Source organism: Neodiprion fabricii, chromosome 6 (assembly GCF_021155785.1).
Source record: "Neodiprion fabricii isolate iyNeoFabr1 chromosome 6, iyNeoFabr1.1, whole genome shotgun sequence".
NCBI classification, from domain to species: domain Eukaryota; kingdom Metazoa; phylum Arthropoda; class Insecta; order Hymenoptera; family Diprionidae; genus Neodiprion; species Neodiprion fabricii.
Window position 1 is genome coordinate 26,751,858 of NC_060244.1, and position 25,967 is coordinate 26,777,824.

The 25,967-nt window shown below is 46.3% G+C and overlaps 1 protein-coding gene across 2 annotated transcripts in view; it reads right to left on the minus strand.

The window, feature by feature from the left end:
• The window catches only part of LOC124185678 (semaphorin-5B), an 86,005-nt gene that overhangs the window by 5,452 nt on the left and 54,586 nt on the right, over positions 1 to 25,967 (minus strand). For both annotated transcript variants that reach the window (XM_046576679.1, XM_046576681.1), the window contains 8 exons: positions 17,297 to 17,393; positions 3,092 to 3,299; positions 2,359 to 2,564; positions 2,181 to 2,280; positions 1,547 to 1,746; positions 759 to 1,016; positions 435 to 662; positions 65 to 347 (listed from right to left, as the gene is read on the minus strand). In XM_046576679.1, the coding sequence (XP_046432635.1) occupies positions 65 to 347; positions 435 to 662; positions 759 to 1,016; positions 1,547 to 1,746; positions 2,181 to 2,280; positions 2,359 to 2,564; positions 3,092 to 3,299; positions 17,297 to 17,393 (1,580 nt within the window). The remainder of the gene's footprint in view (positions 1 to 64; positions 348 to 434; positions 663 to 758; positions 1,017 to 1,546; positions 1,747 to 2,180; positions 2,281 to 2,358; positions 2,565 to 3,091; positions 3,300 to 17,296; positions 17,394 to 25,967) is intronic.

The window sequence follows — 25,967 nt, forward strand, 5'->3', positions numbered from 1 at the left end:
CAGGCTTACGAGGAATCGGCTCAAAATCGCACGCACTTTCCGCTACTATGTACGCGATACCTACCTCCCTAGTGTCTTCGTAATTGTGGCCGTGGTGAGAATGCGGCATTTGTACCGCGGTTCCGTGTTGGCACGGTGCCCATGCGCTCCATGAGCTCCATCCTCCGTCAACCGGGTCTGTCAATACTGGACAGTGCGTGGCTTGCTGGGACCAGTGAGTGTCGAGATAAGCATGCGACGGTATGGCAGCGCACTTTTGCGTCATGTCGTTCCAGCCGCAGTATGGTTCCTGGGAATTCAGGCAGGCCTGACGGCCACGATGCCGATGACACTGAGCGGCTGGTATCCTGAAATGTTTCAAAATACAGGAGCTCAGGACATTGAAAAATGGTCGAGGAATCGGGAGGATAGTTTTCTCAGCCGCGTCGCGCTACCTCAGAAGACCGTTCTCCATTCCCACGTAGAGGCTCTGAGTGTCCTTCAAGAACTGTAAGGTCCTTACGGAGGATGGCAGTGGGCCCCAAACCTCGAGGACGCAGGTTTCCTGAGTCCTCGGTAGAACGGAGATCTTCTTGACGAGCCCCTCTGTCGTGGCGACATAGAGAACCGTCACGGTCCGGTGAACCTTGGTCGGAGTAGCATCGACGGCAATGTGCGTGAATCTGAGTGAATCGGTAGAAAAATGGAAGAGTTCAGAATTGGTACAGAGGTCTTTGAAAGTCATTATTCAGGAAGAAAGTAAGGACACAACTGTTTACCTTTCCATGGTCGTCGTATGGAGCGGTTCCAAAGTGGCGCCCTGAACAGCGTCGTCCATGAGCTGGTACCGCTGAGTGTCAAGAAGCTGGTTGGCCGCGTTGGTTGTCGGAATGCCGCAGTGTTGTCTGTTGCGATGTGCGACCGGTCTGCGTTCCCATGCAGAACCAGAGTTCTCTTGATGTTTGTAGGGCCCGTTGAACGAGGCGCTGATGGCGGACATGTTGAAGGCACAAATGGCGGAGCCAGGGATGCTGTTGCTGTTGTGTGAGGTGAAGAGTAGGAACATGAGCGTGGGTTCCGAGTTGGGCAACGTCGGGTTGCACATGAAATAGACCGCGTTGCTTATTGCCGATAAGAACCGAGACGAAGAGAGCTCCGTGATTCTTCAGGCAAGTTGGCGGCTAATTGATCAAACGCCATGAGCAAAGCTCGGCTAGCCGCCCACATAATTAAATCCGATCCGCACGACACGCGATCGCCGGCGCTTTTATTAACGTGTTATTAAACGGATTCAGATCCTATCCGTAACACAATACCGAAATGATTATCACCCGTTGCACCCAGTCAGCTCCGTCACCGTGGGTGGCCACGGCGGAACATCCTGCAGATATTCGACTCTGTTTGATAACGGATCGATGTAGCGTGTAATGCTACCAATACCTGTAGCTGACCACCGGGTGTTACTGCCATTCGATAAACCTCACGGCTGACGGTCTTCCGTCTTATCGCAACGTTTCAAGAAATATTCGAACACTCTTTCATTCGATCAATTAGCTCATTTAATTACCTTGGCGTTGTAAATGTGGCGTAGACAATGCCTTCCTCAGGCTGGTAAGCCGCACCCTGTATCTCGTCGTAATAGAACGGAAATTCTCCTGGCAAGGAACAGTTCAATCTGGCCTTGCTAAAGGTCGTCCAGATATCCTGCATCATTGTCTGACCCCCAGGATCATTTTTGCACACCCTGGCTATCCTCGAGTAGATTTTCTGCAGAAAAGAAATACCCGTTCTGCAATGTCTTGAAGTGTGATTTCGATGATGCAACACCATGTTCAGTGACCTATCACGACTTTGCATAACTCACAGACTGACCACAGTCTTACAACAATTTCATCAAATGGATAATAACTTGGGGATAGAATCTGCAGAATCTGCAATAAAGTGTGCACCTTCGGTACGGCTACTACTGCAACCGTGTTACACAGCTAGGCGACCTTAACGGTAGAAATAAAGGAGAAAAAGTGCGTTAAAGGTGCGCGCTAATGACGCGTCAATCAGCATTCTCGGATGTATCACGTAACGCCAAGAGGGATTATGTAACGGTTCGTCCGCGTTCTCGAGCACAGGTGTGGTGCTCATTCATAATGATAAACGTCATCATCGTCTGGATAATCGTCATCAGGACAGTACGTGTAACATACCTTTCCGCAATTCATGTACTCCACTGCGGATTCCCTGAATAGAAAATAGACGTGGTCCTCGGTCTCGAAGCTGCCAACGAACTGTGGGTCGTTGAGCCATCTGGAAATTCGAAAAGCGTCAGTTGAGCAATCGAGTCAGTTGTGAAAACTCGCGAATGAAAAGCGTTCTCAAACTAACCTTGGATCGTATTGATGTGTCCTCAGAATCGGAGTAGCCAGAGTTCTGTAGATGGCCGGATGAGCCCCCGCGAAATCGGTCGGTGCCCCGGCGAACAGACCTCCGGATGGTCCCATGGCGAGCAAGGCCGTGACATTGGCGTGGGGAGAATAAGGGCACATCGCAACGCCCGCCATCCACGTTGTCACACTGTTTATATTCTCGATCTGCAAGATAGAGCAAATGGAACGAATGGTTTAATACCCTGTCTTCTTTTCGAAATGCCATCGGGGTGACGACAGATGTGTATTTTTCATTAATATTTTTCTTTTTGTCGAGGCAGTCAACCGGGTAATCATACATCCATGTGCAGAGAGTCGATATGACTGCAATTACCAGCAATTGCGAATCTTAGCTGAGTATTTCTGATTCACGATCGAAGGACGTGATCGCAGCGGTGATACCACTGTTATAATGGACGCTTTTACGCTCCACGATTACCGACGACAGCTGAAGGTCAAAAAAATATTCGGTTTACCAGCACACGTTGTTGCAGCTAATCACGAGTCGTGACTATAATCGGCGATCAGGATGGACCGGACTTACGTAACCAGGATTAATAGAATCTGAAGGTTTCCAAGGCCTTCTTATATCGTTGATGACCAACGGCTCCTGATCCGGCAACTCGACCAATCCAGCGTCAGATCTAACAGTCTCGAAGAAAAATAAAATGTAAAAATCTCTCAGTTCTCACCTCTCTCCACGTGCATTGGGGACTGAAGGCGTTGGTACCACAGGCAAAGAGGCTTTTCCCGTTGCTAAGTACCACCTTGATGTAGTTGTGGCAGTCGTCGGCGCTCTGTCCCTTGTCCTGACACACGGTTGCCTTCTCCGGTGGCGCTGTCCAGGGCGCGTGCTCGAGGACAGTGAGTGGGCTGAGCGTTAGTCGAAACAAGTTGTCCCTGTAATCAGAAATCGAGATGGTCGATGTTCAGAGATAGAGTACCGGACAGAGTTTCCAAAGCAGCAGCGTTTATTCGGACGTGACGATCAGTCTCGAATTTCACGTTACACGTTAGGTATGCCTGACGTTAAGCAAGTAAAAGACGTATGTACCTCAGGAGCTACGTGCTCGACAAGAAAGCAGTTACACACTACCAGTTAGGAGGTGTGCGTACCTATAATATATACCATATAGTTCGAAAACGGTTAGTAAGCGGTGATTTCTATGCAAAGATGTAGGCAGAGAGGCGGCGGGTATGCGTTAGTTAGACGAGTGACTTTCGTGGTTTTCATCTCCTCTTATTGTGAGAAACGTTGCTGAGAATTACAAACGCACAGGTGCACTATTCGTCCCCTTACGTGTAATATGTTTCAGGAAGCATTCATTCGGGGCACGTATGAATCATTATGTCAGCTGTAACTGAATTTCTTTTTTTCTTATCTTTTTTCTATTCACGAGAATCTTGGCAGGCCAGTTTCTTTTTTTTTCTATCGCCTTGCGAGCGTCCGTTTGGTCGTCCTCCGTTCCCGTCCTCGTTAAAAGGGACGGTAACGGAGCATAGCGGGATCGTTGTCCATACTAAATATGTCGGGAAGTACCGTGGGACAGGCTAATTGTACCCGCATAACCAGCCGGGTGAATTAAGTAGTTGGTAAATAACAATGGAGTGGTTGAACAAGTATCGAGTAACGATTTGTAGAGGACATTGAGTCGTAGCGGCTTCCGAACGAGACGTTGCTCAAGCGAAACATATAATATGCAGAAGCTGGCACTCTCGATCGAGAAACCATGTGAATCTACGTTGAACAGAATTGTCGCGATAGCGTAAAAGGCAGGCGCCGATCGGATGTCGATTTGCATATACCGAACGCGCGTGCATCGCGGGATGATACAGCGAAAGTGATCGGTAATCGATCGGTATCTAATGGATCCTCCACCGAGTGTTATAAATAAATCAACGAGTAGACAGGCAGTCCCTGATCCTTTTACCTTTTATTTTTTCATCATTTTCTACACCATCGGGTACCGGTCAACGACCATGTCCCAAACAGTCCCTGATCTACAACTGAACCTGGAGCGGAGAGACGGCAGCATTCCTCGATCGCTCCAGGAGTTCTCTCTCCAAGTGGCACTGCGCGTCAGTGGAAAGGGAGATACGCGATTCGTAAAGCGTGCAGTTTTACACGCGTGCACGCGTATGGTACGAGAGGCACGCGTGCGTCGGGGCGAGAATTGCATCGGTACGATGGTGAAAAATCGGCAACAGCTCGTACGTCCCTGCATCACGCTGCATTATGCACATAGCTCTCCGTCCGATTGGGAGGCAATAAATATGGCAAACTGCAGCGACTATAAATTATCATCGATTTATAAATAGTCCCTACTTATACGCCTGAGATCCCGGTCACGTTATCCTTGCGTTACACGATGTCGATTTAAATTCGTCCGTATAATATACGTCGCGGTTTTTCTTTCTTTTCACTTTCAACTTTTTTTCAACCTCCTATACGTGCACTTTCCGAGGACGAATATCCCGCTGATACCGATTCTCCGTACCTAATATGTTCGGGGTGAGCGAGAATGACGAGAGGTGATGGAACGGGACTTTTTTAAACTCCGATCCGTAGTACTTAAGAACCGTGGTTAATTAACCACTTCGTCTTTTCGGATTAAGTATCTCTGCGCGACGATTCTGAGCCTGATTGACTTTAATGCCCGATGATCCGCCTTAGCTCACACTGCACTGATGTTGACCAAATTATTTATTGAAAAAATCTTCGATCGATCGTAAATCATCGACAAGATGCTTATCTTACTGTAAATGCGACAAACATCATGTCCAATTTCACTGTGATTGCAAAATATATTTTACGCAGGTGTGCAGCGTTCCGCTCCTATTAAAGATGGCCGGTAAAAACTTTACAAACAAAATACGTCCATCGAACGAAGAATCGAAGAATTTGTACCGGTTTGGGAGTGGATAAGAGTATTAGATCAGGATACACGGCAGCCGCGGTCAAGAACCTGATTAATTCGCGATATGAGATATTGGCACTTGTATCGAATCGTTCGATTAAATTAACCTGTTCTCGTAACGTGCGCACGCAGTCACGTTCGGAACTACTAATTGCCAGATTAGCATTATGTACCGAAAGAGAGAGAGAAAGAGAGAGAGAGAAAGAGAGAGCCGAGCGATTCATGAACACGTTATAGGCGCTGAACAATCAATTCCGTCAGCTTCCGTTAGTGCGCCAAGCGTATAGTGATAACAAGAATTAGACGTGTACAGGTAAGAAACGCGTGTGAGTGTTGCATATCACATACGCATCGGAGGCTGGTTTAACGCCCACGCGTTTGTTTTATCTGTGAGTTAGATCGTGACGAGAGGAAATATCAGCTCATTAGTACAAAGGGAAACTTGCACACGGTAGGACCGAGTCGTCGTATTACGGTATTAAAACTAATAAGGTGACGACAGGTTCACACGGCCCTGTTTGCAGCGTTGGGCTTATTCACGGGTAATTGAGCTGCGCCCCACGTGCGACTCGATACCCATTCCTGTCAATTCTCTCTCCTCGTTCTCTCTGTTTCTCCCGGTTTTCCTCACCGAGACTGGAGCGCCTATAAACGACGACTTTTCTAGCGCCAGAAAGGAGCGCGGCGCCTGCGTAGGCGAATCTTGGTCTACGATTGCTCCAGCGGTTAATAAATAATTATTATTAACAGCGGTACAAGTGCCGGCCGTTGCATTCCAATTAATAACGCTCGCCGTGTCTCCTGTTCTTACAGAGACCCTTGTGCGGACCAACATTCCGGAGGAATGGAACCTCTGGATTGCACGCGTTTCCGTTGACGGGACAAAGTCACTCATTGTCACCAGGAACATGACAAGCCAAGAGCTGTTTCCGCCAAGCATTGTTCCCGCGATTAATTATTGTCGTCGACGCGGCCGAGAGTTGTTTCCGAAACCTCGTCGATGAAGTTTCAATCAAAGGTGCGGGGGTCAAAACTTAGAAATTTCAAACATGCAAAAATAAAATAACGCAAGATGAATTGTTCGAAATCTTGAGTGAAATCTAACCAGTGACACTTTGGAAAATCAAGGTTTCGAACGACTCATCTTGCGTTATTTTATTTTCGCATGTTTGAAGTTTCGAAATATTCACCCTTCCAAGTTTTGACCCCCGCCATGTCAAACCTGACACTTTGGTACTCGACTAACGATAAAACAAGTTATTTCAGAAAGCCTGTAGGATCCGTTCAATCTAATTGCAACGAAATTTCGAGAACGGAGCGGAAGCACTTGAGAAATGATAGATTGAGATCTGTCGGTCGAAGGTGGTGAGATATTCCATTGCTCTAATTCCCGGGTTATCATCAGGTTGGCACCACCAAGCCGTGCGGTATGCAGCACGATTTGAGACCAACTTGCTGCCCACCAATTTATCAGTTAGAAGAGCGAGCTGGATGGAACATACGTGATGTCACGGTTGCGCATGCTTTTAAGTACCCCTGTGAGATGACCGACGAGAACCTCGGCACTAAGAGAAGCGGCAGTCCAGGGTTGTGGACCACGTCGGCTTTGAGAGCGCACGTCGTTCCTACGCCGCATTGAAACAACATTGAAACAGATTACTTCCTGCTCAGTACGTACGTCTCTTGTAGTAACTACGACGCAACGCGGCGCAAATACACTTTACATTGCATACGTTTATACTTTGCTTATAGGACAATTACGAAACTCTCTGAACGGCTCTCTATGCACACAGCTCGCAGAGTTGCGGCTGCGGTGCAGTTGGCGAAAAGAAACTGCCTGCGGTAGAAAATCTGAAACAAGAAATCGGTCGGTCTCTACTTTGGCTGTGAAATCCAGGAAACGATAAAATTTATAGCCTTTAATGGTTTCTTCGCGATTTCACCTTTCTTTCACCGTACACGGAAGTCTGCTGCCAAAATTTTCAAGATCGCCAAAATTGTTTAACAATTAAGAAAACGACGGACATTTTAGTGAAATGAAAACATGAATAAACGTTATGATCGCAGAAATAAATGTCAAGCTGCTGGTTTTATCGAGGCGGGAAACTCGAACGTCTGGTAATGACTAACGGGAAGAAGCATGAATGTTTACAGTGTATTTGTGTACGCGTATATAGACGTTTAGTTTCTCGTTAATAATAATTTTTTGCTTCCGTTCAGAGTAATTTTCTACTCAACAATCCATGCTACATTTCTTGCAGCATTCCAAGTCGCTTACACGTTACGGTATAATAAAAACAATTTTACCGAAGTATAAAAATAATATTTACGTGAGTTGTAGCTGCAGGTATTGCAAATTCCTTTTCTTTTAAACGTTGTAGAATTTATCCACTACCCTTTCCTCCGATTACCAATGCATGCGACAACAACAATAACAATAATAATAACAATGCCTGGAATCACAGCTGCGGCGTCTATTTTAGTCAGGTGAGAAGTTGTGCGGAATTTGCCTTTGCTCGCGACATGATGCAGAAAAGAAGAAAAAATCCACATAATCCGAACGTCGTACAATGCCCACGATAAACGAAACGAAACAGCAAATATGCAGATGAGTGGGCGCCGATCGTTGCGGCGTCGCGTTTATACGTCTACACAAGAACCGGTGAAAGAAAGAGAGAAAGAAAGAAAGAAAGAAAGAGAGAGAAAGAGAGAGAGAGAGAGACCTGTCGATAGAAATAGCACCGGTGCATACAGAGCCCGATATTGCGGACGCGCTTTTCGCACGATATGGCAAAAAAAAGAAGCTGAGAAAAGAGATGACGAAAAGAAAAGAAAAGAAAAACAAAATGGAACAAGAGCGACAAATAAAAGCCTGGAAAATACAGCACCGTGCGTCGGGAGAGCAAAGTTAGTGCCGGAGATAAGCCGCACCTGAGGCTCTCTATCGCTATCTTTAGAGGCGTGGTCCTCGCGCTACGATTCTTATACCCTCCAGCTTAACTCACTTGCGGACTTACCGATATCCTCGCCGTGTACTTCGTTTATTTTATACGTAACATATGTATATAGATATTTACACGAGGTACCGCACCGTGCGATATAATAATGCAGTCGATATTTATTCATCCCATCTTATATACGGATATTTGTCTTCTCAGCTCTTTGCTTGTAATTTTCTACCCGATCAAATTGTCCGTAATATAGTTCGTAACTTTTATTGTATAGAATTCTGTAACAACACGTTTATATTTCAAAGATTTGATTGAAAATCGCAGATATTATACGAGTATACGCCAATTGTTGTGTGAAATACGAAAGTAGTGATTTTTGTTTTTTTTTTTTTTACCTTGTAACTGAATTTTTCATAATTTATTCAAAGCCAAGATAAGCAGTGAATTAATCGGAATAAATTTTACCCGTCGTTTTTCTCTGTCAAAACTGAATCGAGGCGGTGCAACCGTAGCCTCGACAAGGTCCGTGAATCGCATTGGAGAATTAGCATACGGGCATAAAAATCCTTGTAAGCATTTCACGTCGTTGGATTTGTGCAGGCGTGCACAGGCTGCGCTTCGGCAAGAAGAATCAAGCAAAATGAGATGTAATTGCTCGTTGCAGTCGGGCTTGTTCGGGGTGTGCGCAGCGTATCACCGAAACACTGTTATTACACGTCGACGTCCCGGATCGTCGTTGCAGCGCTAATATTATAGAGCTGCGCTATCGAGATGCAAGGAGGAGAAGTATAAGATAGATGTATACTTGCGTCGTGGCTCGTGGACCGTTTAATATTTATAAGCGTCATGGATAAGCCGGCAGCCCAACCACCCCCCCTTGTAAAAGCGAATTCTGCGGTGCTGCAGCTCGGCGCCATGAGAGCCGAAGCTATCGCAAAGGGAGATCGGATTTGCATGCGCGAGCTACTCGCCGAGTCTTAACGATCGCACATTCGGGCTCTTCTTCGCGAATCTGCATAAATCCAACTCGCGGGCGCTAAAATCCCATCGCGTCGGTTCGCTTAATTAAGCTATCTCACCGGCTGATATTCACCCCATCGAAATTTGACCCGGGATCGCGATTCGTTACACCTGGAAGCCACGAGTGGAATAAACAGGCTTCGGTATCACGATTCGCGTGGTTGAACGTGACTTGAATATATTTTAATGCAGGATTGTTGATTTTCTTTTTTCTTTTTTTTTTCAAGCTTCCGAGTATCGATGCTTAGTCTGAAATTTAGGAAAATTCAAAAGCAACGTGACAAGCTATCGAATTCTGTGACTTGGGCGGGTGTTCAATATTCTAAGAAAGCAAAGTTCATTTGGTACAAATCATCCGATTCTGAAAAAAGGAAGGAACTACCGAACACGCCGATTCGCTAACCGGAACCCGAAGCAACAATCGCATTCGCGTATCGCGTGTAAATTCGCGCGCTTTCACCGTTGCAGGAAGGCATTACTTGTACGGGAATAGCAAAGGGTGCCCGGAGGAATAAAACTTAACGCCTGTCAAAATAAGGCATTTCGTCCCGGTTGCAGCTCGGACCATAAGTTAGTCGGCTTACTTCAGTCGCTACCCTCCAGCAGGAAATCCCGACCGAGGCTTTTACGCGATTAGCGTCGGCACCGGGTCACCCGTCTAGACGCAACGTCAATTATTAACCAGCAATTCTTGCTTATAGGTTGCTAGAGAGTTATAGGATATAAAGCTGCAGCCTACACTAGACTACCTCGTTTCACACGTATGTACGAATCTACGATCAGTTCCCGTCAGCGTGCAACGTGCCGCACTTTCTCCCTTCTTCTAGTTCACGAAAAATCGACAGTGAAATGAGAAAATCGACACGAGTGTGCTCCGTTGGTTAAATTAGATTAAAAAAAAAAAAAAATCGTCTAAAAGAATTGATAGGAATAAAAACGGGTATAACTATCGACTCGATTTATACAGCAAGTAGAGTTTTGGATTTCTTACGAAAAATTAATCTAAAACCGAACGTTTTTAAACGGATCGAATCATGTTTATGGAACATTTTTGTATGCATACAAAAAGCGAGATAATTTAACAAAAATGCAGTGATTTGATGGGGAATAATATCGTAGTAGTCAGTAAATAAGAAACATGTATTTCAGTCAAGAATTCCCAATTAAAACCATTGAGAAATCTCGATAGGTTTAAATTATTTGTTGCAACCAGGTTTTATAATAATATAAGTATTTTTTAAACACGAAATTCAAGAAAGAAAAATTCGAATCCACGATGTTTCCAAAATCGCCAACGGACGGATGACTGCTGAAATTGCATACCTTCGATCGTAAATCTCTTTCCTTCTCAACAGGCACAAATATTTTTCGAAAAACGACAATTATTTTTGACTCGTAGAAAAGGCTTTTATCCCCCGATTCCTTTGTACGAAAAAAAATCCTCCTTTTCATCTCAAAAGTTGCAGCAGGGCCGGCATATCGGAGTGTGACAAGTCCAGAGTTCCAAAAAGAACGATACTCGACAACATTTTTTTCCTCTTTTTATCTTTCCTCCGTGAGCGGCACGCGACAGTGACTGTCGCGTATTCGTCCCGAGATGCCGGGCGTGAGGTAGACAAGGCGTTAAGATTCAGAGATCCCGAGAGTCGGCCGTGGGCCGCGGCTACATGCGGCCCACGTCGCGAATGCCGCCAGGCCCAACTCCCAACTCCCAGGTCCCAGATCCCAACCGTTCCGACTCCGCCGGCAATCGCGGGTCCGATTCTCGCGCGAGAATTGTGTGCGTGCTTGAAGCCGGTGCAGCAGAGGCTATAAGGCCCAGGTAGAGCCTCCTTAGAAGGCGATAGGCGGGGCCCGTGAAGCTAACGCGAGTCTCCTGGCATTACAGATATCTCTCGGTGCAGTGCGCGAAAGGGATCCGCATCTTCTCTTTCCTCCGTTCGAGCTGCAGCAGCTATTTCCAGCCTCCCGGAGAAGGAAAGTTTGCGCATCGATCATCTTGGCACCAACGATTACGGCTGTGGCTCATTCGCCAGGACTTGACGATCGTAAGTTCGTCGAGATTCAACGTCGAAATTATTTCTGCGCGTATGTGATGATTGTAATTAGAGATCATTTGGTACATGGGCATGTATTCGTGTACCATGAAAAGGGATTATTTTCAGACTTCAAATTACCAAACAGATAAATTTCATTCTTCTCTTTCTCCCCCATTGATTTTACTCAACTCTGCTACTGGAACACATCAGAAATATCAAATATTCGGAACATGGTAAAAAAAAATGGAATAATAAACCGCGTCAAAGGTATTATAACAATCAACGAATTCGCGCTGCACAACCTTTCGCTCACGGAGTAGTACCCATTGGGTAACTGTACATTGAGCATAATGCGTGTATGGAAATCTCGATTCGAATCAGATTTCCCATTATAGCTGCACGGGATTAAACGCGGCGGCTCGTGATTTTCCGCAAGGCTAACTCCGTGATAAGTCGTCGTTAAGAGTGGCGAGCGTTGCACATCGAATCAATCCGTGACGCAGGTCTCCGGATAGGTACCGCGGAAGGAGGATTGTGACGCGATGCATTCAAACGCGTTATACACGGTAAAACTGGTAACAGCAACACGTGATACCAACAAGCACACACGGTGGATATGAAACTGCGATGTAAATCTGGAGTAGGTACCTACAGTACCCACTCCAACTACACATTAGGTACCACCATGTACCCAACGCGTTGCAACGTTAGCTTGTGTTAGCTTGCGTTTGTCGCTGACGGCGACGTTTCCTGTAAAGCACGTTGCTGCACACCCTGATGCACATTTGCAGAGAGAAACTGTTTTTATTACTGTCAAGTATCAGGCGTGCACGTCCCTCGACTCGACCCACCTTGATATACTGCACGTACGCTGGAAGGTTCATCGACTTGCGTGCATATTGTATCGTTAATACGTACAGGCTCCTTCTTCTTCGTTGACCGGAAGTTATGGGTACAAGAAAGTCGAGAGGCCATGCCTCGCAAAACCTCGCAGGCCTCGTACCTTTTCATTAGCGGTTCATTCGACTTTTCACGCCTCGATTTGACGTGTTAGGATAATATTTCACGTTGTGAAATCAGTATTATTAATAGCCACCCTCTACATACATTCAGCAAGATTCGTCAGAACTTCCGTTGTGTACGTATAAGAGCTCCGCTACGTTTTTCTCCGTCTCATGATAATCGACCCGTCGCAAGTTCATTGATATTTAATTCGTTGTACAACGGCGTTCGTAACAAGAGTGTAACACCGAGCTCTGCGCAATGACGCGAGTGACAACAAGAAAGTCACAATGGGCTCAAGGTGCAGAGGGATGTGGGAAGGGCCGAGGTTCGGTGTAGTTTGCATATAATATATCGAGTGTCGTACCTGCAAGCTCGTGCGTTACGACACGACGACGTCGCAGCCAGCAGACGTCAAAAAGTTAAACAAATACGGGGTGTGCCACGCGCCTCGTAACAATACACAGTGTGTAGGTATGTACATGCATCTAGGTACCGCAAAAGAAACGCAACCTCCGTCTCCTCTCCTCCCGTATCCTCTTATGTTTAGGATAACGTGGAAGACGCAGGCCCGAGTTGGCGCGCGGTTGAGCTTGATTATACCTCAAGCACGCGTGATGATCATCCATTGTGCAACGCTTTCTGCAGCGACAGGTATTATACGTAGACGTGTACATTATTGTTAGGGCAGAGTTGCACGGACAGTAAGAGATTCATACACGTAACGATTGCCTATTGTCGTCAAAGGTTGTGCTCGAATGGGAGGACATCGGATCGAGGAAGGAAGAAAGGAAGAAAGAGGACCACAATCAAGTCATGAATTTATCGGGAAAAGGAACAGATTTAGTTTAAGCGAAGTGAGACGAGCCCCGCTATGTTCAGCGGCACCAACGGTAGCTGAAGCGGCGACTATGCGAGTACCTGTATATACGCACATAATGGCAAGCAGGTATTCAAAACGCGAGAAAGATTTGAAAATAAACGATAGTCCATATGCTCACGTATTACAGGTATGTATACCGCGGATGTACATAGTTAGGTACTCGGAGGACAAATCGACTCGTAACAATTTGTCCCGGTTGTAAAGCTATGCCGTGCATTCGTCCATACCTACACACCCAACGTACCGTCTTCTCTCGGTGTGTAATCCACGTCCACAGCGCTTAAACTTGGTCTCACTCGCGTGCAAGCTCGGAACTCACGATTAGCCGCTGCGCCGTGCTGTTCTTTGCCACACGTTGAGATATTCACGGCATTTTTCTTCCTCGCCCCCTTCGGGTATATAACGTGTCACCTTCTATTAATCAACACTCACACCTGTACTCTGAAATCGCATCCCTGAGTTCAGGGGAGTCTGTTATTTTATTGCAGGTATTCATCACCGATCCAGTCGACTGCGCAGCAAATTATAGCGGATGATCCGAGCTTGCGATTTGGATACGGCGTCTCAACGAACACACACGGGTGGTATTAAGTGTAAAGAACGGTACGTCGATCGTACGTACGTATGTGCAGTTAATTACGAACGGGGTCGAAAATCCGCGAAAATTTAAAACGTTCAGTTTACACGTTACTGTATTTACGTATAATACACAGAGAAAACACGCACGCGTATAAACTGCAGACGTATAATAATCGCGCCCACGCAATTAGCGACTGGTGGACCGTGCGAGAGTTGGGCTCCGCGTGCATGTGTGTAAAATTGTATATGCGTTTTTAAGCAAACGTTGCATGCCTGATGCATAAAGCATGTGCACGAAGCCGGGGAGAGCGATGGATGTGATATTAGAAAATAGGACACACCCGAGGCCTATTAATAGAACGATAGTTATTAGCCCCTGCCCACGTACCCGTAGGTCGGGTAGGTGGATAGGTATACAAGGTACGTTACGACATTACCGCACCGAGCACTTCTCTTTTCCCGATCGAGATGCAGCTTCGGGCTTTTTGCACACACGCACGCACACGCGGATAAATTGATAGGATAGGACAGGGTAGATGTAGCCACGCAAGTGCTGCACGCGCGTTTACCTGTCGCAAACCAGATTGCTCACGTCGTCCTCGATTTCTTTCGACGAAAAGTTGTTTTCCCCTGCTACACATACGTATGTATAATATATACAATATATATCTGCAGCCCGATAACGACCCCGCGTGGCACCGATCGCCTGTCTCTCCGTCTCCTGCCGCAGTGCGGAAATTTTATGTCCCACCTTTACCGGGTTCCTTTTTAAGATTCTTTATTCATTTTTATTTTCATCACTGCAACGATCGTTGGATATATTAAATTGAATACGCCTCGCAGCGAGATTTCTTATAACCTGTGTTGTAAAAACTTCGAGGTAAAATTCAGAAACCGTTATATTAAAAAGGTTTCAGACGAGTTGAAATGTAATAGTTTTTCGCTCGATTTCGACATGTGATTACGTCGGATCTTGATTAGATTTATTAAATCTGTATGCTCGGAAGCCTCAATGATTTTCTTAAAATTTTTGTGTACTTTTACGTGAAAATCACCGTATAATCCTAAGAACATATTATTTCGATGTATACTCGATGTGCTATTAAAATATTGCAATAAAATCACCAAAAAGTCTTGTCTAATTATTCCCAACTGACTTTAACCTTCTTAATTTTCGTCCGTCACCAAAGTAGGTGTAAAATTCTAATTAGCCACCGCGCAACCTAGAGTTGAACATAAAGCTCAGCTCTTCGCGAGTGTAACATTTATTACATCGGTGGGAAATTCAAATCCCTAAAAAAATAAAAACGCTCAAACTACCGGTGCATAAATATAAGATTTTAACGTACTATCGTCAGGGTTGATCAAGTTGACCAATGAGTTCCACAGGAACAACTAAAACGCGCTCTAACGGTCGGCACTAATAGTAATAGTAATTTTTGCGCAACGTTATACGGTAAAGGGCCGTAGTTCCTCCGGGGCCTAATGAGGCCCTGCGCGTGGGTGCGAGTTTACGGCCGTTATAATGCTCGCGAGTTAAGTCCCGATGGAAGCTGAATGCGGAGATTTTACAATCTCCGGTGAAACGTTGGGCAGCAGTGGCTGCAGGGGTCCGCTCTTCTCCTGGATCGCGTATCCTTCCTTTTCCCTTTCCCCCGATGACGAGAGGCGGAGAAGGCTCTGAGAGGCACGCGTCTCGCCACCCACACGTAATAGCCGCGCGCAACGCGCGCTGAAGACGCGGACCTTCTCCGGCGTGCATCGGGGCCCGAGAACTCTACGGCGGGGCCTTATCTTGGGCAATCCGTGCCGAGATGCTGCGCGGGATTTAGATAATTACGTAAAACGTTGCCCGCAGCCGTACGGCGCCGATTTTACAATGTGAAGTCTGTGTAGGTATACCTCTACCTACGTACTTATTTCATCCTCTGACTTTGCTGCCTTTTTACGAGTTCCTTATTCCTAAGCTTTTTCGTTTTTTTCCCCTCTTACGACGTACGGAATTGAAATTTCATCAGGAGGACAAGCCTTACGTTTTGTCTGTACTTTTTCTTCTCTCTATCCCTTTTCATCGTAAAACGGTCCGAATATATATATTTTTTTCTTCTTTCTAGTATAGATTTACCAACACACTGACGCATAATGTTACACTGCAGGCATGCACTTCGCGTTCCTCAAATTAATATCTCATCTCTCGACCGACGTAAATATGTGTATTTTATCCACAAAGATATTCCGATAGTCATTATATTCAACGATCGGAATGTAATGGTATAATCGCTATTTACGGGATATAAGATCGTTTAAACTATCTGCGGGAGAATTGAAGTTTCTTAATTTATTAATCGTCGTGTAACCTATAACTTACTCAAGTGCCGGAGATCCATTTTTATCCAACAGACCACACCGCACGCTATATATTGACCGGTAATGTGCTTGAATGTCGATCTAATGTTTTCCGCACTTGAGTTCGAACGAATTTTATCTGACCATATTTTAAAGAAATAAATTGCCATTAGCGTCGCGTTCATTTTTTACGCTCTTGCTTGGATCATTTAAAAATTTTCCCAATCTCACAACGGGCATCATTGGAATTTTTTATCTTCCGGTCAGATGGGTATGGATAATTTTGATCTTACCGAGGCTAGCTTTAGTCCCCCCTCAACAACTTTGGAACCTCAAATCCAGAAGCAAAATATCGTGTACATGTAGAATGAAGTAAATTGGAGAGCGTGATATTTGGCCCGGTTTACAGCAAAGTGTCGAGGCGAGGGTGTTTTGCGAATATAATTGTTCTGTTGTGTCTGGAGCCGTGCTCGCGGTATAATTGTGCGAATGTAATAACCGGCCGAGGTTGGTTAGCGTTTTGGAATCTGAGAAGGCGCGTTAGAACGTTTATATCCTGCAGAGACGAAACGAACGTTTGCGTATAAAGAGCCGGAGCCGGCCAATTACCGGGAATCTATTCTGAGATTAGAAAAAAGAATCGAACGGCTTTAAGGGGCTGCTGCCTCCAGAAGCCGAGCATGAGAGAGCCGCGGTATATCACACGTACACAAATCGGAATCGTGTGTAGGTATATGTAATCCAACGGTCCGATAACGAGGAGTATTTACGAGACACCCGAAGTCTATGCGCCGTGAAGAAACACGTTTGCATACTAGTAGGTAAGATCCGAGCCGTAGGGAAATTGCGCAGAGCAACCAAGGGCCGAAAAAATTCTTACTAAATTATAACCACAAGCTGTAGTGGTATAATAATGTAGACTGTAAAGACAACACCGAGCGGTCAGTTTTTCCCTGTATAACTTGGACCAATTTTCAGTTCATACTCTTTTTACAATATTCTAACGATAAACATTTCCGACGAGATATAAACAAGAAGAGATGAATGCGCAGAAAGTAGTTACGCGCGGCGCATGACTCATTGCGAAGCTTTTTCCTTCTCCTCAACCTTGTATCCCGAGTTGATTTAGTGTAAAAATATGAATATTACCAAGACTTACCGAGCACCGACGAAGACCTGCTGCCTCGCGACGTCGAATAGTAGCTGAGAAAAAGAGGTAACGCCATTCATCTGGAATAGATTGCTGTCAGCGAGATCTGTAAAGAAGAATGAAAGAAAAAGCTTGCGTTAAATTGTATTTCACGTATAAAGCAAAGACATGCATGGACCTGATAATACGTGTACGCGCTGACGATTATAACGGACATTCGTTCCCGCAGCAAGTATGTACAAAGTTACCTACCGAAGGTACGTGTCTAGTCGCCAAAGCAAAAAGCTCCGAAATGTACACAACCGCCTCTTCTAGTCGCTAAACAGCCGCGGTATTATCGCCCTCACGTTTCGGCAGTTACACGTATGGATTTACGATTTTAACGCCACGGCAGCGTCCGCTTCGAACGTACGTCGCGACCGAAATGCTGAAGCGGCAGCGAGTTTATGGACTCGACAAACGTTACGGAGGAACGAATCTCGCTGGGATTATTGTGGGAAAAAAAGCCTCCTCTGCTTCCAGTATCGTCGATATCGGTCGCGGTCGTATTCCGCAAAAGGAAAAGCGTGGTAGTTTTAAGCCCGAAGTGGACCACCCAAGGTTTCGTTTGCTCGAGCGAAGGACCTCAGCCTCCCTTGACCTCGACTGACCTCGGCTCGTCGTTTTCGACACCTATAGGTATACTTGGTAGGTTTGAGAGGTCGGTCGTCATCCTCACCTATATATGGTATATGTAATATAATACGATATCCCGAGGGCGGTTAAAAAGGTGGTAATCAACAATCTTCGTGAGTTTGAATGGTTTAATTCCTGTGGCTCAGTGCCGGGCTAAGTGGTAATCCGGTTCGTTATCTCAACTCTGCTAATTACAATACCTAGCAGTTAGAACTTCTGCGCGCCGCGGAGAAGAAGAGGAGGTGGAAGAACAAGAAGAAGACCAAGAACAAGAAGAAGAAGAAGAAGAAGCGAAAGAAGAATAACAAACGCGATAAGGGGGCGAATGGAAGAGGCTGGATAACGATCAAGCGGTCAACTTTTACGACGCCGGTCTTCGGCATGGAGATGTAGGAACCGAAGAGAAGATAGCCGTTCAAACCTAGGTGCGCAAAACGGCCTTCGCCTTGGCCGCACGCACTGACGCGTGCGAATGTCCGGCCGCAGAAACGACTTGCACGCGTTTGCATCACGCTGCACGCCTCCGCAGATAGCATAATACGTTCGCTAACGAGAAAGTCCGAGGGTCTTATACGGGCTGGTTTAAAAGATGTTGCGAACCCTCAGGTAGCGAAGCGATAGCGATCCCGTCTCTCGAGATTTGTCGATACTCTTCTCTCGCGCTGTAGCTCTGCAGCTCTGCGGCAGGGTAAACGGATGCCGCGTGCATCGAGGACGCAGGGGAGCCACACCGTCTCATTCAAATCATTACACGCATCGCCACATGCAGCTGCAGTTCATTCGGAGATTTCGATATCTCAACACGATGCACAAGTTTGAATTTCTCATGGAATTGCAATTTCTTCCTCCTCCTCCTCCTCCTCCTCCGCCTTCTCCTTCTTATCCGAGCTCGGACCTTGTTACGAGGTTCTATCTGAAATTGACTTTAAATTGGCATCGCGGCGTAGCTGCATTTATTCCAATTCCAGCAGCACCGGGATGTGGAATCTACACTTCGGGGAACGGGCTTCGTTTAATTCCTCAAGCTTCACGTTCGTCGTCGTCTTGATCTCTTCAAGATCCAGAAACCTGCTCTTAAACCATTTGCTCCTTCTCCTCCTAACAGTATTAATAAAACGAGGGTCCAAACTTGATGAAAGATATTAAAGAATGGTTGAATTAAGACACGCTTGTCCGTTCTCCGTTCTCCATTCGGCGACCGCAAGACGATTACTTGACGGGTGTCCGCGTGATGCATTCGAAAACGAGGCGACGTGGGCAAGTGGATGATGCCGGAGCACTGTCGCGGGACCGCAAAATGGCGCGGGCAGAAGGACCCCAAGGACCACCGGGTCTGCTATGTTAATACGGATAATTGCCTTACATGCACTCGTTCGAATACCCGGTGCAAGTTACTCGGTGCGAGTGTACTCGAAAACGCAGCGACATAAATACACCGCCACTACACACAAGTGTGTGTCGCTACATACTCGAGCGAACTTTGGTCGTGAGGCGAACAGTCGCCAGTTGCGTGTGCACCATACACACACGCGCACACACGCAAACAGGAACCATGGTGAGAGGACCTACTGTTATTATGCATCCTTTGCCTCTGTTATGCACGTACGCATCGGGGTGTGCAACGTGGGTGGGCGTCTTTCTGCAGCTTGTGTTATAGACGTATCGACATAGGTGTACCAACCAAAGTGTACAACAAGCGTCGAACCACCGGCTCGTCGTGATTACATTTCCCACGTGCGAAAAAGAGACGAGTTCTCCGGCAGACTTTTCAGTAGATATTCACGAATACGAGAAGAAAAATGCAATGTTTACGACCAATTCTAATTGGGTCTCACTTACCCTTACTGGGATCCCACAGTGTGAGAGCATTCTCAGCGGTTTTTTTTTTTTTATATGTAGAAGACGGAAGACCCTGACGCGGTCGACGAAGCTGGGAAGCTTCCGACGTTCTTTGAACCCAAAGTGGTAAGAGTTTGATCAGGGAAGATAAACAGAATGAAAACTGATGAATCCTGGATGTCTGGCTTAACAAAGTAGGCAGTGGATATCTACCGCGGCTGCAACTATAACAGTCAGATAAATACCAGCGTTGTTTACACAACGTACACGTAGACGACGTGCCAGCGTCTGACGGATCGTCGAAGGGATCCCGTATCGGGGGCAAGTCTAATCTCTCGGTAAGGCTTCCTAGAACGAAGATAGGGCAGGTCGGCTGATAGACGCTCCACGACTCGAGCACATACGTAGGCGTGAGTTAGTAACGCGCAGAGAGAGAGAGAGAGAGAGAGAGAGAAAGAGAGGGAGAGAGAGAGAGAAAGAGAGAGGGTTCCAATTATCGCACCTACATCTGGCAATAATAAGTATCATTAATTTAACCGAGATAGAGGAATCTTCAATTACTCGGAGTCCCGGATTTGTTTATTTCCCAAGTCGTAAACGGCGGTGAACCGACCACGGCTGGTGGCTGTAGCCACTTTGTGTAAAAGGGCAGCTCTCGGTATTCTCGAGGTGAAACGACAGTCTCGGCCACATCCTGGAATTCCCCGCGGTAGAAGACATCTGGAGTGAGAGGAACGATTTTGACGTGACACTTCGTGTATCTCAGCCTTCGCAGGGACATGTTTTTTTTTTTTTAAAATTAAATCAACCGCGTGCCGTGCCGCAGCATAGGTTGGGACGTTATCGGTATGACGACCGTGAGTTCCATCGAGAGATAAAAGTCTCAAGATGGATCGAATCGTGTATTAATTATGAAATCTTACAGTTATTAATTAAGTCACGCAGCGGGTATGCGCATATATACATATAAATACCGCGAGATCATAGAGGAACGGATGCAGATAGGAACGCATCTGTCACACCCTTTCTATTAGACGTCCTACGATTAGAACAATCCATCAAGTACGTTGCAGCTCCAGGCTTTCGGCCTGGAAACGAAACAAGATCCAGGTTAAAACTCCAAACGAAACCCCGTAAGCGCACAATCCGGCAATTCAGCAGCAAATAACCGTGTAGTACGTACTGTACACAAAATAGTCGCAGTATCAACGTTACTTAGAGATCCGCAAACTCTGGGCAAGCAGATATTGGATACCTACTACGAGACACGAGAGCTTCAGCTGACGCATCTACCAGCGGTCGTAACCGTTGATGGTTAGACGGACCGTGGACAGAAGCTTTGCGTTACTCCGTTTCCTGCGATCAGGTCGAATTATGCGATACTCAGAATCAACCGCGCGAGCATAGACCCCCCCTACCAAGTAGGACATTCGTACCGTGAAATAATACGGAAGTGGTGACTATTCCAAGAGAGAAGAGAATATCAGTTTCTCAGAATTGGCACGAGGAAGTTGCACTTTCCAGTATACATATCCGGTACTCTTTCTGTGATCAATTTATTTCCGGTATGGTCGACAGAGTGTCTTTTTACTACCTCACACCTCGAACCGTATTTCCACTATAATCTGACATCACACCGATGGATGCTCATTAACGCGAGCAGCGTTGATCGCGTGTAGTAAGTAAAGGGCCGCAACTGCGGTGGAGTAATTGAATCGCGGTTGATTTATTTCCGTGTATTACAAGGAACAGAAGACCGGACTATAATACTTGTAGCCATTGGGCACAGGTTTGCGGAATGCGGCCGCTAACGATCCGCCGCTTCACGGTTGGGTATAAGCTCCATACACGTATAATGTATACAAGAAGTCGGAATTGAATCGACTCGTCGACTAACGGAATGAAGACAAGCCGAGAATCACACGAGGAGAGAGATAAAGGAGATCGACGGTATCGCAACCGATTCTTCCTCGAGCTACCGTGCTTACGGCAACGGACTCTCGCAGATCGCGTCGCCTCGACGGCGCCGGCAAGGCCGAAGGGACGAAGATCACCTTGATGCGTTGCGCAGTTGCCTCGCTCGCGGTTCTCAGCATTCCCGTTCACGATCTCCTTCTGCGTCCGACTCGAACCGATTCTCGATCCTCCCCTCGTCGAGGACTTGCAGTATTCTTACTCCGCAGCTTGCGGCTTGTTGTAGGTAGGAAGAGGAAGAGGAAGAGGAGGAGGGAGGGGGGCTCCTTTATAAGCCTCGGTGCAGCGTAACACGCGGGATCGCAATATCCTGCCGGTCCATCCGTCGGCGGTTCTCTTGCCTCGTCCCGTTCTTATTCCCCTCCACTTCCCTTCTTACCGCGACGGAGATCTTTTTATTCGAAAGCGATTCTGCAGAAGGCGGTAGCGACGAGGGCGACTTAGCATAACCTGCTGCGCGGCGAAGGATCGTCGAGAAGAACCGAAGAGGAAGAGGAACGCGCGGATCGCCGACGACGACGAGGACGACGTTCCGCCGCCCGGCAGCCGCCCCGGGGAGATTGATAGGCGAGTAATGCCGCCGGGGGCCGACTCCACGGGGTTTCCCCATCCCCGGACCACCTTGGCACACGGGGGGGTGGGCAGTCAAAGGACGCGGCGCCAGGCGAAGGACCGAGGATTCACATCCGAAGCCTTGCACAGAGCGTGAGGTTACGAAGTGCGTCGTAAAACCATTCATTACACCTCTTCCGCGATCCCGTCCTACCTATCCTCATCCTTTTTACATTATGTTAAATCATCCCGACGAGGAAATTTTCACCTTTTTACATCAACGAATGAGATTCGATTCAACATGGGAACGTAATAAAGAGAAAAAAAAAATAAACAAAAAATCGTTACGATCGTCGAACGCGTCTAATTGCAAGAGTGTAACGATTAGCTCGATCGTCGAGCGCCTAATGAGGCGTGGATCGATGCACTAGGTTATACGCGCGATTAGAGGCACAGATAGTCGGATTCCCTGTCGCCCGGTCGTGTATCTACAATCCACACACGGTACGGACACGGACTCTTTTAGAGGCATGCGACTGTACACGGATGACAGTATTCGTCCGAAGCATGCATGATAACATGCATGTATAAGGCATGCGGGCGGTAGACAGGTTGAAACACCCGCTACGCCTATCCGTTATATACGCTTGCGAAAGAGTTTTGCTTGCGCGACGGTGTGTTATGTGTATAACCGTGGAAGATCGAGCCCGAGATATAATCCTCTTAGTCTTGGACCAAGCTTAAGACACGAAGTCTTTCGTAACAGCGACGCCGATGTGAAGAACAAAACTGTTCTTATACCTTCGTACGCGCAAGCTCCGGATCACGATAGGATGAATACCGAAGAAACAAAGTCGGATGCGGTGTTAAAGAGTCCGAATGGTCCAAGTTCAAATTGTCCGCCAGTACATTCAACCTCGATAACCCGATGAACGAATGATCAGAAAAATTCTCAATTGTTCCAACTGTTGAAACTGTCTATAACTCAAATCGTCATCACGTGCTCTGGACTTAATCGAATCCATTCGGAGTTCTGACTGGTACAAATCCGTGGAGCTCAACAAAAATCTATCGCAAGGTTTGCCATCGCGTATATTGATGATATCAGAAGTGTGAATTTAACGAAGACGAAGAAGAGCACTTCGCCCAGAATGATCCATAGGCTGCAGCGAATTAAAAAATATATATATATAACATGTCGAAATCTACCGAGCCGGTGGTTACAGAGAAAAATAAAGACAGGGTGAAACGAAGAACAAGAGAGTGAGCGAGCTGAGAAAAAAACGGAATGCTCATTGAATTAAATTGATCGTCAGTCGAGGAGGCCTACACGCGTGTTCCCCCCGTGAAGAAAATGCCATTCAAGTTCCCGGAACGCGTGTCGCGTTGCAGGCGATGCATTGCGACGACGTTCGCTCGATCCTACGACCGCGAGTCCAAAAGCAGAGGCAGAAAAGCCGCTTCTTCGCGATCTCCGAGTACGTGGAGCAACGCAGCCTCATTGATCTCACGGTGGGGTGAGTTTGTCCATCTCCGTGCAGAGATATATATATATATATATAGAGAGAGAGATAGAGAGAGAGAGAGAGAGCCACGGGCCGGTTCTCGCAAGCTGACCTCGCGCATTGTCAACCGACAGTTTTTACCACGATTCCGCATCGATGGTCTCCGATCGGACGATGCGATCGGAAGAAGAAAACGTTGGACTGTTGAGCTGCAGCGAGATGTCCTTGTGTCGCAGGTTCAAAGCCCTCGAGCCGTCATTTTTTCCTACAACCTTCAACATTCGATCGTTCTCGGATTTGATCGCGCGGCGAGAACTATACGAGCCGTTAACGTTAATCTGGTCTAATTACCGATGCAACGATCTCGGCACCCGGGCCAACGCGAATGATCTTACGCATCGTAGAATAAGGAGAGATGATTAAAAGGGGGGAAAAAGAGGAAGCTGTTAGGGGGAGAAGAAAAATTGCTCGGTCATTGATCCGCGCGATCAGCGGAGATCGTCGAAACGAGAGTGAAGAACTGGTGCAGGATATCTAATCGTAAGTGCAACGGACAACCGACTTATTTCAGATCGATCGCGTGTTTGAATCGTGAAAGATGAACTCCTCGCCAATGAAATTTTTGCTCTATTTATAATGCAAATGACATATTGTACGAATGAAATGGGAATAACATTTACGAAGATCTATCGTCACTTTGTAATACCTGCAGTGCAACTCTTTGAACGATTTAAATTACCACCATACACCTGCAGAATATCCGATACACGCACTGTATTATATTATTATACCATGCGTTGTATGGAATATATATAATCATCTCTCGTAAGATAATAATCGAGATGAATGTATACAACATATAGGTACGTGTGTAACAGCCTCCGGGCTCCACGAGAGATGTGCATAATACGTGCGTGACAGTAATGGGCGTGCGGTCGATGGTCCTTTGCTTTTATTTTTTATTTATTTATTTTTTTCCTCATCGCGGATACTTTTCTCATTTTCTCACGCGCCCATCGCTGTCCTGGACACAAGTACGAAATGTGCGTTCCCTCCTCGAGGATGTAAGAGTAAAAACCCCCCACAGATCGTTGGCTAACAATAAGAAGAGAGAGATGAACACGTATGAAAAACTATCGCAGTGATATTCTCCGCCTTTCGAAAACACCGACCAACTTTCTATACAGTTTTTATTGGAAACTGTGTCACGCTTCAAATGTGATAAAATCGATCTTGATAGTACGGAAACAGTTGCGAGTAGGTATAATAATTTGATAAGATTGATAAGATTCGAGGAATTCCTTTCTTATCAGTACATCGAGAAGCGGTTTCAAAATCAACGAAATCACAGTCTCGCTACTCGTGTGCTAATCGTAAATGTAACGCGCTTTGGCTACCGATGTAAGTCAAGTAATAATCTGTTGCGGCATGAATTTACCTCCGTAACAGCGAAGCGAAATTTCCCCGGAGATCTGCACTCGGTAATCCGAGGCATCGGTTTAATTGGATTCGTTATCAGACGGAGGATCTCTCGGAGAAAGGAAAGGGAAGAGAGGTAGGTCAAGAGGGGACGTAATTCACATGCAAGAAAGAATTCTAAGCACCCGGATGTCTCGCTGTGGTATCATGGCCAAAAATGGTCGCAAGAACGCGCGCAAGCAAATTGGCACGCGGAATCTATGCCTCGAGTTGGTCGGACGTTTGTTTTTTCATTCTTCACCTTTCTTTTCCTTTTTCTCGCACGGTCGACAGCCTCGCTTCGCAATCGCTCGCAGAATGTTGCGCGAGGATTTTTTTATTTTTTTTTTTTTAGTTTTTTTCGTTTTTTCTCTACCATTTACCGGTACCGATAGTGTTCACGTAACATAATAGAACGAACTTCGTTGGAATTTCTAGATATATTACACAGTACCGTAGACGATGAATAATCGATTGTTTCTGGTCCGTATAACGATTCTCGGTTCCAGGGTTTTTGCCCTGTTTAAACCCCTGAAGTTGATCGATTGGCGGAGACCACATAGCGGCAAAGTTCTTGCGCTCGCGTCGTTGTGTAGAAAAATTAATACTTTCCAGAGGAATTCTGTTCGCGAATAATTTTGGAGTTGATGCACATCTTGATATAACCATTGGTCAAC